General features: G+C 45.9%; 2 protein-coding genes across 2 annotated transcripts in view; one reads left to right on the top strand and one right to left on the bottom strand.

The window, feature by feature from the left end:
* Window positions 1-1,935: 1,935 nt before the first annotated feature.
* The window catches only part of LOC135399880 (uncharacterized), an 85,991-nt gene continuing 72,378 nt past the window's right edge, over window positions 1,936-15,548 (bottom strand). The window contains exon 4 of the mRNA XM_064631614.1: window positions 1,936-6,489. Within this exon, the coding sequence (XP_064487684.1) occupies window positions 6,380-6,489 (110 nt within the window). The 3' untranslated portion in view covers window positions 1,936-6,379. The remainder of the gene's footprint in view (window positions 6,490-15,548) is intronic.
* On the top strand, window positions 11,739-14,863 carry LOC135399879 (uncharacterized). Its single transcript, XM_064631613.1, has 2 exons — window positions 11,739-11,847; window positions 12,248-14,863. The coding sequence occupies exons 1-2, from the start codon at window positions 11,827-11,829 to the stop codon at window positions 14,624-14,626; spliced, it is 2,400 nt and encodes a 799-aa protein (XP_064487683.1). The 5' UTR covers window positions 11,739-11,826; the 3' UTR covers window positions 14,627-14,863.

Below are 15,548 nucleotides of genomic sequence, written 5' to 3'. Positions count from 1 at the left end.
ATATATATATATATATATATAAATATAGATACTATACTCATGGAACGATGCGACAGCACCAGAGGACACGTGTTTCGCCGTGTTTGCGGCTCGTCAGCTCTGGGTAGCTGCGCACCGTTCGGGATTGGCAATCCCTAGCGATATACACCTGGGAGGGCGACTGAGCACTGAGCACTCCTCAATGCCACAGTGCAAGTGAGTGAATTATAATGCAAAAAAAAGGGGCAAAAAACACCCCTCTTTTTTTCCCCTGCATTATATATATATATATATATATGTATCCCATTTAGCTACTTCGTCCCGAAGAAGGCGGAGCTTCCGCCGTAACGTAGACATCACCCCTAACTTTTATGGCTTTTAAGTTTTAATAAACCCTTTTTTGTTACTTCCCCTACTTTCGTCTTCTGTCTCCCATTTATCTCAACGTTCACTATAATTACGTAGCCGTCCGACCCAAATCCAACGTTTCAATATATATATATATATATTTTTCCCTCGTTATCATTCACTGACTTGCACTGTGGCATTGTGGAGTGCTCAGTCACCCTCCCAGGTGTATATCGCTCGCTGAGCTACCCCTGGTTTGCCAATTCCGAACGATGCACAGCTACCCAGAGCTGACGAGCCGCAAACACGGCGAGCACGTGTCCTCTGGTGCTGTCGCATCGTTCCATGAGTATCTGTTTCTCTGCGTGCAGCCATAAAAGCCATCTTAATCTGTAATTTTAAATTTCAAACACGTCTGGTGTCATTTACTTGTTCCTTTAATGGCTTTTTTTTCCTCATTATAATTCACTGGCTTGCACTGTGGCATTGAGGAGTGCTCAGTCACCCTCCCAGGTGTATATCGCTCGCTGAGCAACCCCTGGTTTGCCAATTCCGAACGATGCGCTGCTACCCAGAGCTGACGAGCCGCAAACACGGTGAAGCACGTGCCCTCTGGTGCTGTCTCATCGTTCCATGAGTATCTATATATATATACTAGCTGGAGTGGCGGCGTACTATACCTCCCTCTAAGCAGCGGTGAAGACAGGGGCAGGCCACTTCCTTTTGCCCTATAATTCAAGATGAATGATCGGTTCAGTTACCAAGGAATGCGCGTTATAACGGCTGCTCACCTGTTAATTAATCAGCGGAGATTCAGGGGTTGCCGCCTGCACGGAGAGCTGAGGCTATCCGGGCGGCCGACAACAAGCCGAACAGCTCAGACTCTACGGCGGAGGGAAACATGTATTGTTCCTGACCATTCCTGTGCACTTACACTTTGCGCTTCCTGGGTATGCTTTGGGCATCCGTATGCAGTACTCGAGCCAAATGCTCGCAATCCGGCAGCACGGCTCTACGTTTTGCCCCTGGTAAGATGGCGTCGCGTTGGCTTCACATAGAGTACGCCCCCTTCCACACCAGCAGTATATCCTCCTTGATAATTCCCTGTGTTTCCTTCCTCCACGTGTAGACTCATGCAGCTAAGTATAACAGCCAATGGAAACAAACATCGCAGGACACTAGAAGCAAGTCTGGCTTTACTGGACGCCCGGCCATTTGACCTTGTAAAGCTCCTGGGTCCTCAGCCATTCAATCATCAAGCGGCTGCATTGAATACGTTTCCTTCAAGAAACGCATCTGATTGACATTTTGTGAGACTTTCTGGTCCCTCGTTTGTGACAAGTGTTCCCACTAGTTCAGGATGTTTGTCTCCCGCCGCTCAACTACTGGGTTTCCTGCATTTCTTCTTCTTTTTTATATTTATTTCAACTAAGAGCGGTTATGTGGTCTGGGGTACCCAGTCTGACTTTGTCGCGATTTAAATCCCCGTTTTTTCCCCAAGTCTATCTTATCACATCACATCACGGTGCCTAGACATGTCGTAATTAGGATACACGACTACAAAATGACGTCGTCTGTAACAACCCAGACTGAAAACCAATATAAAGCCATATTTCCATTTTTATTCATCGTTCAATAGGTTCTGTACAGAAGACTTTCATGCTCATGGTTCCAAGTAACGTCTTCGCAACAACGACGCAAATTATCACTAGGTGTTGAACACATTTTTATATGTTATGGTACATCATACGTACGTTATGGGATAATTGATGCAGGTATGGACGCGACTGGCGTCCCGGAAAGTGATGAATACCGATACATATGTGTGAGCATCAACGCGACGGTACTTGGGCATTCAAGTCGGAAGAGGCTGGGACCGAGTTAATGGGAGCTGCAGTTTTACAGGATTAGTATACTAACATAGGCAACGCTAATAAGGCATAGTACTACGTGAGCAACAGACACACATACACTTCATGTTGTCTGTCTTATCCGAAGCTGAAGTCAGCTGTCAGCGCATCTATAGATCGGAAGTATGGTTGAACTTTGACCCTCTGGCGTGTTCTTAGGTGACTTGCTTTTCGATTACTGAGGTCCTAAGTAACTTCCTGTTGGTGTGATACGTCGATACCTATTCGTTTTCGACATCATGCGCTGCTGTCTGCAGGCTGTTTCCATCCTCAAGGATGCGGAAAACGCAGTACATAGTACAAAAAACGGAAAGAAGGAAAAGGAGATAGAGAGCTAGATTTTTCTTCTCACCCAGAAAACCAAACATAAGCAACATTGCAAGCTGCAAGCCACAGTGACACACTTAAAGGAGCAGTGAACAGGCATTTACGGGAGGTCGAAAACTGAGAAATTAATGAAGAAGTCTAAAAGCATGCAAAATATTTTCGCTGGACATTGTCTTCAAGCTTAAACACTTACAATTTAATTAGTATATTTAATAGTTAAGAATACAGCAAAATAAATTTCATTATAATTTGTTTTATTAAACCAGCACAGTAGATGATATATACTAGAGAGTAGATATCCTAGCGCTAAATTAAATTCACGAGAAACACCCGGAAAGACCACCACCCACGGAGCGGCGTTACCTTGGAGGTGCGGCAGGACCTGTGCCGTGACGTAAGCAGCACACAGCTGTGACGTAAGAATAGCGACCAGCCGCGAGGGCGCCACCTGATCGGCACTCCCAGAGCCGCTTATAGGGAGAGTCTGGCCATTTGGAGGAGCACAACTTGAAGCATACCATGTGACGTCACTATTGAACGTCCCCCCTCGCCATACTCTATTGTTGGCCCACCCCCAGCGGGTCACCGACGCTATGGTGGTGGTGGTGGTGGTGGTGTAACTGCTTGCCGTAGTCGGCCTCGCAAGGCGGGCAACGTCACGACTAACGCAGGTCCGTAAAAAAAAAAAAAAGAAAGCCGACGCTATATTAATGCAAAGTGTCGTTTATTACGGTCCAATGAGAGAAGACACGTGCACGTGTCGTCCCTCGAGAGCCCTCCGCCTTAAAATATCGCAGTTACTGGCGACCAGGCCCCGGATATGACAGGTGGCTGTGGGCCGCAAACCGGCGGTTCCGGACGCGACAAAGCACATATCGATCAGCTGACCGGCTGCATCAAAATGGCGCGGATCAAAGAAGCGGCTTCCGGACGGCTTCCGCTTGGATTCAGGCTTTTCCGAAGGCGCAACAATGACTGTCACATCCAAACAGGCTCCACCGACGAAGCGGCAAAACATCGAAGAATGGTCAAACTCCCCCAAAACGGCTCTGGGCCCGCCCATCAGGTGCCCCTGAGTCACAGAGTGACGTTCAACCGCGCTCATTCTCTTACGTGCCCTTTCAAGGAGTTGAGAGGCTTCTAGAGTGCCGTTCTCGGGGCAAATTGTCCCCACACGTTCCGCAGGTCACCTACGACCGCTGTTTTTGTGTCAGCACACTTAATTATGAAATCTATGGATTTATTTTAAATTCCTGTTGGTCATATTGAGGTTGATTTTTCTACTATCTTTTTCATTTACGAGTTCTGGAGTAGCCTGACCCGACTTTGTCTGTCCTCACGTCTCCATATTTTTTTAAATAGCTCAATCAGTCAGGAATCTTTCACTGCTCCTTTAACGCCACTTTGCATTCTTGCGCGCCTACAGAGTCAACCATTCGTTCATACGTCGCAAAGTTCCTTCCTGCATTTTGATATCGACGTGGTTCGATGAGCACTTCATGAAGTAGTACATGTAAGTCTTCCGTCTTTTCTTTCTTTTTTTTTTCTATTGGAGAAAATAACAAAAATGAACCCCTCAAATGTTCAAGCTCCTTGTGAACAGAACAAGAACTTGATATCTGTGGTCAAAGGCAAGACATTAACGAGAGCAATAAAAACACGAGAATACAGTGTTCAGGAGGTAATACACTAAGTGACATTTTCACACTTTAGCATGTTTGCGCTCGATCATTATAAATTGTTTTTAAAAAAAAAACCACGAACAGTCAGAACGATAGAAGCCATTGCCGAAGCAGATACAATTGACGTTTGATTTTTCGCGTGGGAGCCAAAAGGGGGCATCTGATGTACAATGAGGTACACGGGAGAGGAAGTCTAACACTACACCGTTTCGTAAAAGTGCACCACGCAGAGAGGTACATGTACCATTAATAACCTCCACAGAAAAATAGAGCGACTTCTGTGAACACATTTGTGAGTCTCTGATATGCGTCTTCGAAGATACATACCACACGACCAGTCGTTTTGTAGGAAGCCCGTTGATACGACAAAGAAAAACACACGAATAGCGAATTCGGGTGGTCGTTTCGTGGCAACATGACCTAGCGCTCGGAAGTTGCTAGGTCGGCGCCCGTGGCTAGATCACGTGACCGCTGTCAGCCGAACATTGAGCGCCACAGGAATCTAGCGGTTTTAGATGCTTGGATCACGCTAGCGGCATCGCGGTCGCGCGTCTTCGGGTTCCGTCGTCTGCTAACCCACGTGAACTTCGACGTGTGGGCCAATAAGGGCCCTCGCCACCTTCGCGATGCAGATGTGACGATAGCAGATATAGTTGGGCAATCCGCTGCCCGGTCACTTCGAGGTCGGGCGGAAAAAGTGCTAGCTCGCAAATTTCTGGTGCTTGCGGCACGCGATTTTGCGGCACGCGAACATGCGAGATCTGGCAGAACTCTCGAGACCGGGCGGGATCTGGCAAAAAAAAAAAAAAAAAAAAAAACAAAAACAAAAAGTTGCAACGAAGTGACCACACGAATTCGCCACAACTGAGCACGCTACTCCGGGGAATGAACTGTGTATGTACATAGGACAGAGTTGCCAGCACTCTCGCTCCTTTCCAGTCCAAACACAGCGTGCGCTAAGAGGCAAGACGCACAAGGAAACACGGTTTGATTCTTCGTACTTTGAATCGCACCTCGTCCCCTCAATACATCACTAACCACCGATCAATCACTGCGAAACGGTCAGACTACGATTTCCAAACACAGTCACTACAACGTAAAAAAGAACTTCACAACAGCGCACGCTAAAGGTCAACAGCTGCACAGAACAACCTCGATATCACTCCGGATTTGTGGAAAACGCAGCTCGTACGCCTTTTTGTGACAACTACCATAACAGCACGAGTGTCACAAATAGTATGTGTGTTATTCGGAAAGATGCTCGGCAGGGAACACCGTTTGGCGGTGAAGCTCTGTTCTAAGAGTGCGCCCTCCTGTTGGTGACACCAGCACAAAATAATTTGACGACACGTTAAAAGATAGCCTATCACGCTGTGGGTCTGTCAGTAACTTTCCAGGACGATGTGATCAAAAAATTTTCGTCAGCGATGGCTCTGGAAGATACAGCGCTGAAACGCGTTTGGCCAACACCTCCTAGATAGCAGAAGGCCTGGCGCACTATACCTGGCACTGGGAGGACGTCAACGAAAGAGCTAACAAGAGAAAAGCTCAAAGCAGCTCGCAAAGCTCACGCAGGCCTCCTTGCGTGACGTTATAGGGCGCAGGTCTTGTGATATCTAGGTGGTGTTGGTTTGGCACAATGACCCCGAAGACGCAGCCATTTTTGTTTTTGTTTTCCAAACAGGTGTGTCATCTGAGGGATAGCAATTGAGCTCCATAATATGAGGCAAACCGCTTTAGGATTAATGTTTGTCAGTTTCTTCACTGCTATCGGCATTTTTTTTTTCTCCGTGACTTTTCTATGATTAGCTCTCGTGCCTTTGTGTGACGTCAGAGACGATACAATATTTCGAGACATTCCGTAAGCTGCGCCTTGTTGCTGTCATTGCTTTCGCCGTCCATAGAACATCACACGATAAATCCTGCTGGCAACTCAATGTTATCACAATGAGAACTTCGTGCTGAATTGGACATCCCATAACGGGACAATGAATGCGACGGGCAGAAGATTGATTGTTGGAAGTTATACAAAGGATGAACAGAAGAACTCTTATATGCTCGGAAACAACAGAGGAAGAATAAAAATGTTCGTCCCATGTCTCTGTCCGCCGTCGTTTCCAGCTGAGTGGACCTTTAAACGTTGTTCGAGATCGGAAAACCAAGCGAGGACGATGCCACCGGTCTGGCCCCCAGGCGGGTTGACTCCAGCGGACCGTCGTACCAGCTTCCCCACTGGTCGCTAGCTGAAATAAGAAACGTCCCAGGCATTATTATAGAATAGGGCACAGTCCATACTTCGACATAATGAGCAGTATATCGTCTAGTGGACTATGTAGTTTCTCATGAAATCCTCAAGCACACAACGGGGATGCAAATAAAAAAGTCCAAGAATTATGGCTAAATGATTTTCTTGTGAGGAAAGTGCTCATCTGCGAGCGAAAATACGTGTAATACGTGCAAATAATATGTAATACATAAATGTGTTTTTGTTTAGGCATTGGGCACGGCACTTTTCAACCAAAGCTACCCAAGTAGCTCAACATCTTGGCCCAATATTGGTATAATATTGGCAATACCGGCACAGTATTGGTCCAGTATTGGCAATAACGGCACAATATTAGTTCAATATTGGCAATACCGGCCCAGTATTGGTCCAAGACTGGACCAATATTGGGCCTCTATTGCCAATATTGGACCAATACTGGGCCAAGATGTTGTGCTGCTTGGGTAACAATTAAAAGTATGAAGGGGGGAAGACTGCACTGCGAAAGGCAGAGACGGACTTTTTTAAAGTTCCGTGTTAGCGCCGCGAAACAACTGTGGCTATAAGTGTCGTACAGATGTGGACAGATGGAGAGAGGACAGCAGGAAGAAGTGGGGAACAGGGAGTTCGTATAGGCCGACTTTTGTTGGTGTTTTGTATATTCGGGGGTATCTTGTTTTTTCCTTGTTGTTTTCCTTTTTTATTAAATTTTCCTTTTTATTATATGTATTACTATTGTCTCTTTCCGCGCTCGTGGATGTCATTTCGCAGTGGGTGGCAGGCATTTCATTATTACACGACGGAGGCAAAAGGGAGTAAATGGAAGGTACATATGTGCACACATTTCATACTATCACGTAGAGAACTTTGAAGCCACATAAGAAATACGTATTCCATTTGCATGCGGTTCCAATTATTGTATAGCTCTTTTTAGAAACACTGTAGGGAAAAAGTGGCGAAGGACTGTGCAGTCTTTATCGGCTTGTCGCGTTTTTCGCTGAAAGTATATAGTCTTCCAGGTTCATGCTGTACCCAGACATCATCAGCAGAACTCTGTGTAGTACAATATGACAACACCTTGTACCAGCCGAACGGGCGTCAAGTTTCATTGCAAAACGGCAGCACGAAAAAAGTGGAACTTGGCGGTCACACATAGTAATTCCTCACACGAATGAGATACCCCACATTTTTTTACCTTTCATTCGTGGATTTACGTGCTATGCTTCTTTCCAGACAAGAACAACAACAAGAAACGATGACGATGAGATGAGGTGTTTCACCGCGGTGGTGAGGTACCCTACCCCATTGCACGTGGAACATTATGTGAAGATGATGAAGGAAGGATGAAAATACAAGAAAGAACTAAAGGCGTCTGGAGCAATCCAGTGGACGACAGGAAGTCCATGAACAGGTGAAGAACCCGACGATGGAGCACAGGATCTTCATAGGGGCCAATGAGTGCAGCTAAGGTGAGCGACTTCTTGCTGATATGGGCAAGTTCATCACAGAATATCCGCCTTTGCGTGCAGTAGAGTGCACATTCCATAAGAAGTGCTGCGTGGTCGCAACGACACCGCAGGTGGAACAAAGGCTTGTGTCACAGCATCTGATCATGCACGAACCCAACCCAACCCAGCGCCTTTGACTAAATACCTTTTGGTGCTCGTATCCCGTGGGCGTAAAAATGCCAATTATTCCATCTGAGTTTGGTCCTATATTCACGCGTGGGTAGCGAACTACGATCGTTTCGTAACTACGCGACTCCAAGGTAGGCAATTAAAATGTAATTACTGGACTTCATTTATGCGCTTCATGTTCATTACCGAACGGTGGGACATGGGTCGATAAACACTCTGCATTGTAGTTGACTGACACTTGAATGTGCTTTCCCTAGTACTGTGTATACCATACTTGAAGTAGATTCGGAATGTGGCAGCACGAAGTGTGCTTAGTGTACGCATGACGCTCTTGGTATTCGGTATTTTACGTTAAACACTCTAAAAACACCGAATAGCACGCTGTCCGCTATCCATTGCCAGGAATGATAGGGTTATCGCTCCCGATTCGCAGAGAGAAAGAGAGAGAGGGGGCATACGCCTTTTTATGACAATTTGGATATATGATAATTGCCACAAAAAAGGCGTACGCCCCACTCTCTCTCTCTTCGAATTAGAAGCGATAACCCTATCGTTCGTGGCCGCACTCCTAAAAATGAACTTCACTGCATAGCACGCTCCTAGCCAACCATAATCTCGAATGATATCGTTATCTGCCCTGATTGGCTGAGAACGGGAGGCGTATGCCTTTTTTTTGTGACAACTACACTCTAAAAACAGAACTTCACCGCATAGCACGCTGTGCACCAACCATTGCCACGAATGATAGCGTTATCGCTTCTGATTCGAGGAGAGAGCAGGGCGTACGCTTTTTTGTGGCAATTTGCATATATGGTAATTGCCACAAAAAGGCGTACGCCCACCCCTTTCTTCGAATCTGAAGCGATAACCCTATCATTCGTGCATGGTTGGCGCACAGCGTGCTTTGCGGTGAAGTTCTGGTTTTAGAGTGTATGAACATCATAAATGTCACAAAAAAGGCGTACGCCTCCCTCTTTCTACAGATCAGGGCAGATAACGATATCATACGAGATGATGGTTGGCTAGGAGCGTGCTATGCGGTGAAGTTCACGTTTAAGAGCGTATAGTTTAAACGCGTTTTGCGCTTATGCCCGAAGATGCAGCTGTTTTTTCTCTCTCTCGTATTCTCTTCTTTTTCTTCTCTGCGTTTTCAATGGAATAGCGAATCAGTTCTTCTCGCGTTTGACTGACGTCTCCTTTATTTTTTTTTTCTTCCAATAGGCACCTACCCAAACCTTTACCCATAAACCACGACAAAAAAAGAGGAGAAAAACAGTTATTGTTTATCAATGCGCCAGTTGCAAAAGATGGATGTGCCGTCAGAAGCCGCAACCACTTTGTCAGAAACACAGATTGCATGACAAACACATTAAAAAACAAAACTAAAAAGAATCGTAAGGCCTCCATCGATCCGAGGGGCACGGGGTAAGACAGCGCGCATCGTAAGCGGAAAGGGCACATTTTTTCTTACCCTGTGTTTCCGGTTGAGGGCGTTTTAATTATCCTGAAGGGTGCGTTAAATTGATTTCGGAATGAGGCGGCTGACGGCTATTTGTCTTCTCTTTACCGGCTCCCACGTGAAGGAGACGCTTCTATTTGCATTCCTACGCCGTACGTGCGATCTGATTTTCATATTTATGAAGTGACAGGTATAGCTACTCCACCTGAGGAACCGCGTATAGCCCGCTAACCCTCTGTGACTCCACCTCCATATTTTTTTTTTTTTTTACCAACCAACCTCTGTGACTGCAGAAGAAAATATTAGATTATTGCATCGAAAAAAAAAGAAAAGAAAAATGATACACAGGACGCCGAATAATATGACGACACCCATTCGTTACGACAGAAGATGCGGACAAACTTCATATTCACAGTACTCATACACTTGAAACTTTAAAACTTTATATACACTGTACTCATGCGACTTGGATGCGAGCTGACTGAGATCGTTCTGAATGATCCGGGTCGATCTGATACAGACTGAGTACTTTTAAGTACGTTTACAATTGAGCACTTTGTGCTGTACTTTAAGTACTTTTCTTTAGTACTCTCTCGTCAAGTACTCGAGTACCCCAGAGGACGTGCAAATGACAATAAAGTGACAAATATGCAGTAAGTTTCGTGTCTAAGAAGCAATATTTTTTAACGAGAAAATGGATTGCTGTCTCTTTTTATAGTATACCGAGAAACGCACCGATGAATATATATCGGCAAATAGAAATACTTTCCACTAGTTCTTTCCACATTCTAGAAACGAAAATTATGCCATCGGTTACACTTCATAATGTTGAGCAAGCACGAACTATAGCTGGGCTTCCGTACTACCATTTGCCAAAAACTTTATGCACTGGCATTGCGCCAATAGAAACAGAATCACTTTGTGAAATCTTGTGACACGCGGCACTATGCAAAGGTTGCAATGTACTTGTAACTGGCACCAGGTTGTATCAGGTAGTGTGGTGTAGGGTCCCTCCTGGCTCAAGGTATTTGAGCTCGTTGTGTCAAGCTCGACTGAGTAGTGATGGGCTGATCCTGGTCCTCAAAGCACATCCACACTTTTGTACATACTTCATCACAAGCCTACATGTATATTCTTGTGGCCTCTTAATCACATACCGCATTTTGCATTGCAAATGCCACTATACGTCTTGAGTTGTAATTGAGTGAAATAAAGCGTTCTTAACAAAAAAGAACAACTCTCAAAAAGAACTGAAAATCGCGGGTTCCATCCCTGCCGAGGACGGTAGCAATGTGGGGGAGCTAAAGGTTGCTTCCAGCACCGTGTTTCGGAGATTTCCAATGCACGTAAAAAAAGAAAAAAGAAGAAGAAAAATAAATTAAAAAGGAAAGCCCAGGCGATCGAAATTATCCGCAGCCCTGCCTTGCGGCACGTGCAACATGTCGCCACACTGGCAGACAATCCTTACATGTAACATCACGGCACCACTATTTTGACGAGTACTTCGAAGTACTTTTCACAATTCCTTGTACTTTACTCTAAGTACGTTTCCAATGCTGTACTTTGTATTGTACTTCAAGTACTATTGATGCCAAGTACTTTGGCCATCATTGGATCCAGTCCACAAAAAACATCGTTATTTTGCGATGATGTTGATGACGGTGATAAGTCTAGAGTGTTCACCAGCATCCGCGACTGGATTGTCAAGCTAGCTGCATTCTGCGGAACGACTGGGAGGTGACCCGGTTCGAATCCCACCGATGTTTTCCCTGGGTTTTCTTCGGTCATCACAGATTCCTATGGTCAATACAGAACGCTCAAATTCCCCGAACACATATCGAGAGATAGAGATAGAGAGAGGAAATTTAGCAAACCACAGCGACAGTCTTGATTATCCTGGCTGGAGTGTCCTCAAACGCTGTCCTGTATATCGCTGTGAAGAGCTAAATCACTAGAAACGCGTCAGGCTTGTTTTTAAGAATGCTTGCACTAACTAAGATGCAAAGTCTTTCATACAAAATGGGTCTGTGTAAAAACAACTTGACGACTGACCTTCCAGCCTGTTTACCTACGTCAGCACAAATTTAACGCGTCCATTTTAATGCGCTCGATGTTGACGACGACGAAGTCGTTCTATCTTGTCACCGAGGCACCATACCGAGGCTCTGTCGACTCTATAACGAAGTGATTCGCATGAGAGAGGTCAACATCCGAAGACACCATGAAGGTTTCACGACTTCGGGTAAGGAGAATTCCCATTTGCAGCGTCTCGGGTGGCCAGCGGATGACCAAGACCATTTCTCTTCCATTCGTATCAAAGGACAAAGATGGAAGAGAGCGGATGTTTACTGTGACTCTCCCCGTGCATATGGCTTATAGTTCATGATTCATTTTGTTATCTCGGGAGAAGTTGTAAAATGACCATATCATTCATTACAAGTCATGGCCACCCAATCACAAATGTTCGCCTGTTCGTAGTACTTTTGATTTTGCGTTGGACGTATAGTCGATAAAGAGGGTCCTCGAGGAACCTTTATGTCGCTGGACCTCTTTTACATTCATAACGTAATTATAGTATCTGGGTGTGACCGGTAGTAATTTATCATATGAAAAGTGTCTGCATTGTACGCTGCTCTTTCTAGGATCCAGCAGGAGCTTCCGAACAAATGGAGGTAAAGCATCCTGCTGCGAAAATTCCAAGCGCAGCCTTAGTCACTGTGCTCGTCCTCTGGGGAACCGTGTTGGCATCATCCGCAGGTTGCTTCTGGATCATCCTCTACCTGAGAAGCGGTAGCATGGACATAACCACACACCCCGAGACAACCACGATGACATTGATTGCGATGTCCACGAGCCCTGAAGCCTCTGAAGTATCCCACTCGATTAAACACAATGGCCGCGCATTTCCTGGAGAACGCGGGTCTGTAGCGTCCCCCTTTCCCCTGACCCTCATAGCCACCGCCACGGCAGCCACTTTTACCAAAGAGTCACTACCGGGGCAAGCTAGAACGAATGCCACACATGATACCCATCCACAGGCCTATAACAGCACCATTCGGGATGAAGGTCAACACCCGCTTCGACGACAAGTCCAATGCACGACGAAAAGCTGTCAGCAGTTCCGTTGGCTCTTCTCGGCTTGGAGGAGCACAGAGACGAAACCTTGCGACAATTTCTACGAACACGTATGTGGACGATTTGTGGAAACGTACACAGAACCTCGAAGAGGACCATTCCTCTGGTGGATGCCACAGGTATCTGGTCCCTCCGCTCAAAGCCTTATTCAGTGGAATGTCACAGCTCAGATTGTGCAGATGGTACTTGGTGCAGCGGCACAGAGCAAAGGACAAACGCACATCCAGAAAGCATCAATGTTTCTTGAGATTTGCTTGAGACGACAGACAGAACGTGAAATGAATGCACTCTACCTTAAGAACTTCCTGCAAAAGAATAGTCTTTACCTAGGAAGGTACTTGACCTTTGATCCACTTGATGTGATGGTGACGTTAATGGTGGAGCACGGTTTGAATGTCCTCTTTAGGTTGTATCCTGCCGTCAGTTACTCCCATCGTGGTCACGTTTTCGCACTGAAACCACGGAGGCCTCTCGGATACTGGACCGAAGAAGGACATCGTACAACCGAAGAGCACGAAGCCCACGTGAAAAGAATCCTAACAGTGCTTGAAGTTAACAGTACGGTCCCCTCCAAAGAAGTTGCCAAAAAAATATGGGAAGTCGAAAACGCCGTGGTAGAGATATGGAACGATAAGGGCATTGAAAGCAGTCAAGTGGTAAAGATTGCTCTGTGCGAAGTTGGGTATTGGGAAAACAATGCACAATTGGGACGCAAGTGGGCGAGTGCATTGAAGGCTCAAAGTGGGTTGAACGGAAAAGAGAGTGTCTGCTTCCAGAGACGAACCATGGCATTTCTACATGCTCTGTTCGAGAGGCTTGAAACAAGCGAACTGCAGTTGTACCTAGCATGGGAGCTCACCGAGTTTCTCGTTAAAGCTGCTGGCTTCGTACAGGGGGAGTCCAGTATGCAGACCACCGAGTACTGTCTTCACACTACGCTACAGTTCTTCAGACGTCCTGTGGACATGGCAATAATCAAGTCATACGACATGCGTCCTGGTATACTGAGAATTCAGAACATCATGCGGAGCGTCACCGATTCGGTCATCACGTTCCTAACCCATCACGCTGCCCTTGACGATGAAACAAAAGTGGCGGCTGAGAAAAAACTTCGTAGCATCGAATTATATATCGAACACTTGAACACCAGCACAGCGTTATTCAAACACCTATACGCTCCGTACCCTGACATATCAGGTCCATATCTGCACGTCTTACTTATAACGTCGAAAGCCCACGCATCTCGCAACATTAACATTGTGAGAACAAGCTCTGTCCAGAAGCAGCAATCCAGGCTTTCGAGTCACGTCATCAATTTTGGATACGATCTCCTCCAGAATGAAATTATAATTCCACTTGGAGCTTTCCTGATGCCGACTTTAAGAGACAACGCGCCTCCTGAGCTGACTTACTCGGCTGTTGGTAGCAGAATAGCCCACTTGATAGCGCGCGCGTTGGACCCCTCCATGAACCGCAACGGTCCTTACAGATGGAGTACCCAAGGGGAGAACGTGTACAAGTCGACGGCCAATTGCTATAACTCATGGCTGGATCATCTCAGAGGCTGGGGAGAGAAAGACCACGTGGACGCGGTGACAGAGTACGCTGGAGACATAATGGTCCAGCAACCCTTGTACTACGCATACAAGTCAGCTTCATTGAGCATGCCGCCTTTGGTCGGAGATACAGTATCTCACAGGCTGACGAAGAACCAGGTTTTCTTCGTAAACTACTGCATTCAGTTCTGCGGAACCCCAGCAAGCGACCCGCCTCCGCTGCGTAAGCATAGGTGTATCGTGCCGTTGATGCACTCTGCAGACTTTGCAAATGCATTTGAGTGTGCTGCCGGATCTGTTATGAATCCAGTGAGCAGGTGCGCATTCTGATAGCACCTTAACCAACGTATAATAATTGCGTATAATTTCCTCCAGCTATCTTACCATTGCTTCTTTTGTAAGCCCATAATAATACATATTTCAATGCTGTGTGTTCCCGATATCATCTCCAGAGCAAAACTGTCTCCGACGTCGTAACTTTCTTGCCGCATGTCATATCTGCCTACTCTGACGGATTTACTTCATCTGTCTCTCATATTGCTGGAATTAAATGACGCATCTATACGAGATATTGTTTTCCCTACAGCTGCTGCGTAAGCATTCGTGGCACGGCCCTCCGGCATGATATCCGCTAACAGCCTTCTCTCGGCCTTCCCGTAATTCCTTTATTTGTAATGAGAGTAAGGAAATCCCGGCATCGCGATTAAGAGCTAGGATTGGTAATAATAGGATTGGTCGTGTCCTGTTCCCATGGATGATGTTCCGGCCGACGGCAAGCCGACCCACGGTGTCATTCATTGCATGCGTGCAGGCTTGTTTACCTCATTTGAGCATGGTCAGTAGGAAGAAACTGTATCAAGTATCATTGTCATTCCCGAATCTGTTTATCCCACATTAGCCTGGAACAATACAGGGTAAAGGAAGGAGGGTGCATGCAAAAGTTTTCGGTCGTGAATAATATTGTAACCCGCGCTTTGCCGTCAAAGTATGTGATTATTTATTGATTTCATGCGAGAAATTTAGGAGAATTTTCCCGAGCTCTCTCCGATAAGCTCCCTCCTATGAGCTTTTTTGTTTGTTTCCTTTCTTGGGGGGACAAAATTTCATTCAGGAAATAAATTGCACGTGTGCTTCAGCAAGTATCGGCGAACGGAGCTGTCTTTTGACAAAATGCTTTTGAGAAACAATGTTCTGAGGAAGTCTCCTTAATAATGTCTTTCTCTGTACTATACGAAATTCACTCTAGCATTCA

This window comes from Ornithodoros turicata, chromosome 7 (genome assembly GCF_037126465.1).
Source record: "Ornithodoros turicata isolate Travis chromosome 7, ASM3712646v1, whole genome shotgun sequence".
Taxonomy (NCBI): Eukaryota; Metazoa; Arthropoda; class Arachnida; order Ixodida; family Argasidae; genus Ornithodoros; species Ornithodoros turicata.
This window is presented reverse-complemented; position numbering and strand designations above follow the sequence as displayed.

Coding starts and splice junctions, on each gene's coding strand:
- LOC135399879 (XM_064631613.1), top strand. CDS start 11,827: ATGAAGGTTTCACGACTTCGG. Junction 11,848..12,247: donor TGAAGGTTTCACGACTTCGG/GTAAGGAGAATT, acceptor TGCTCTTTCTAG/GATCCAGCAGGAGCTTCCGA.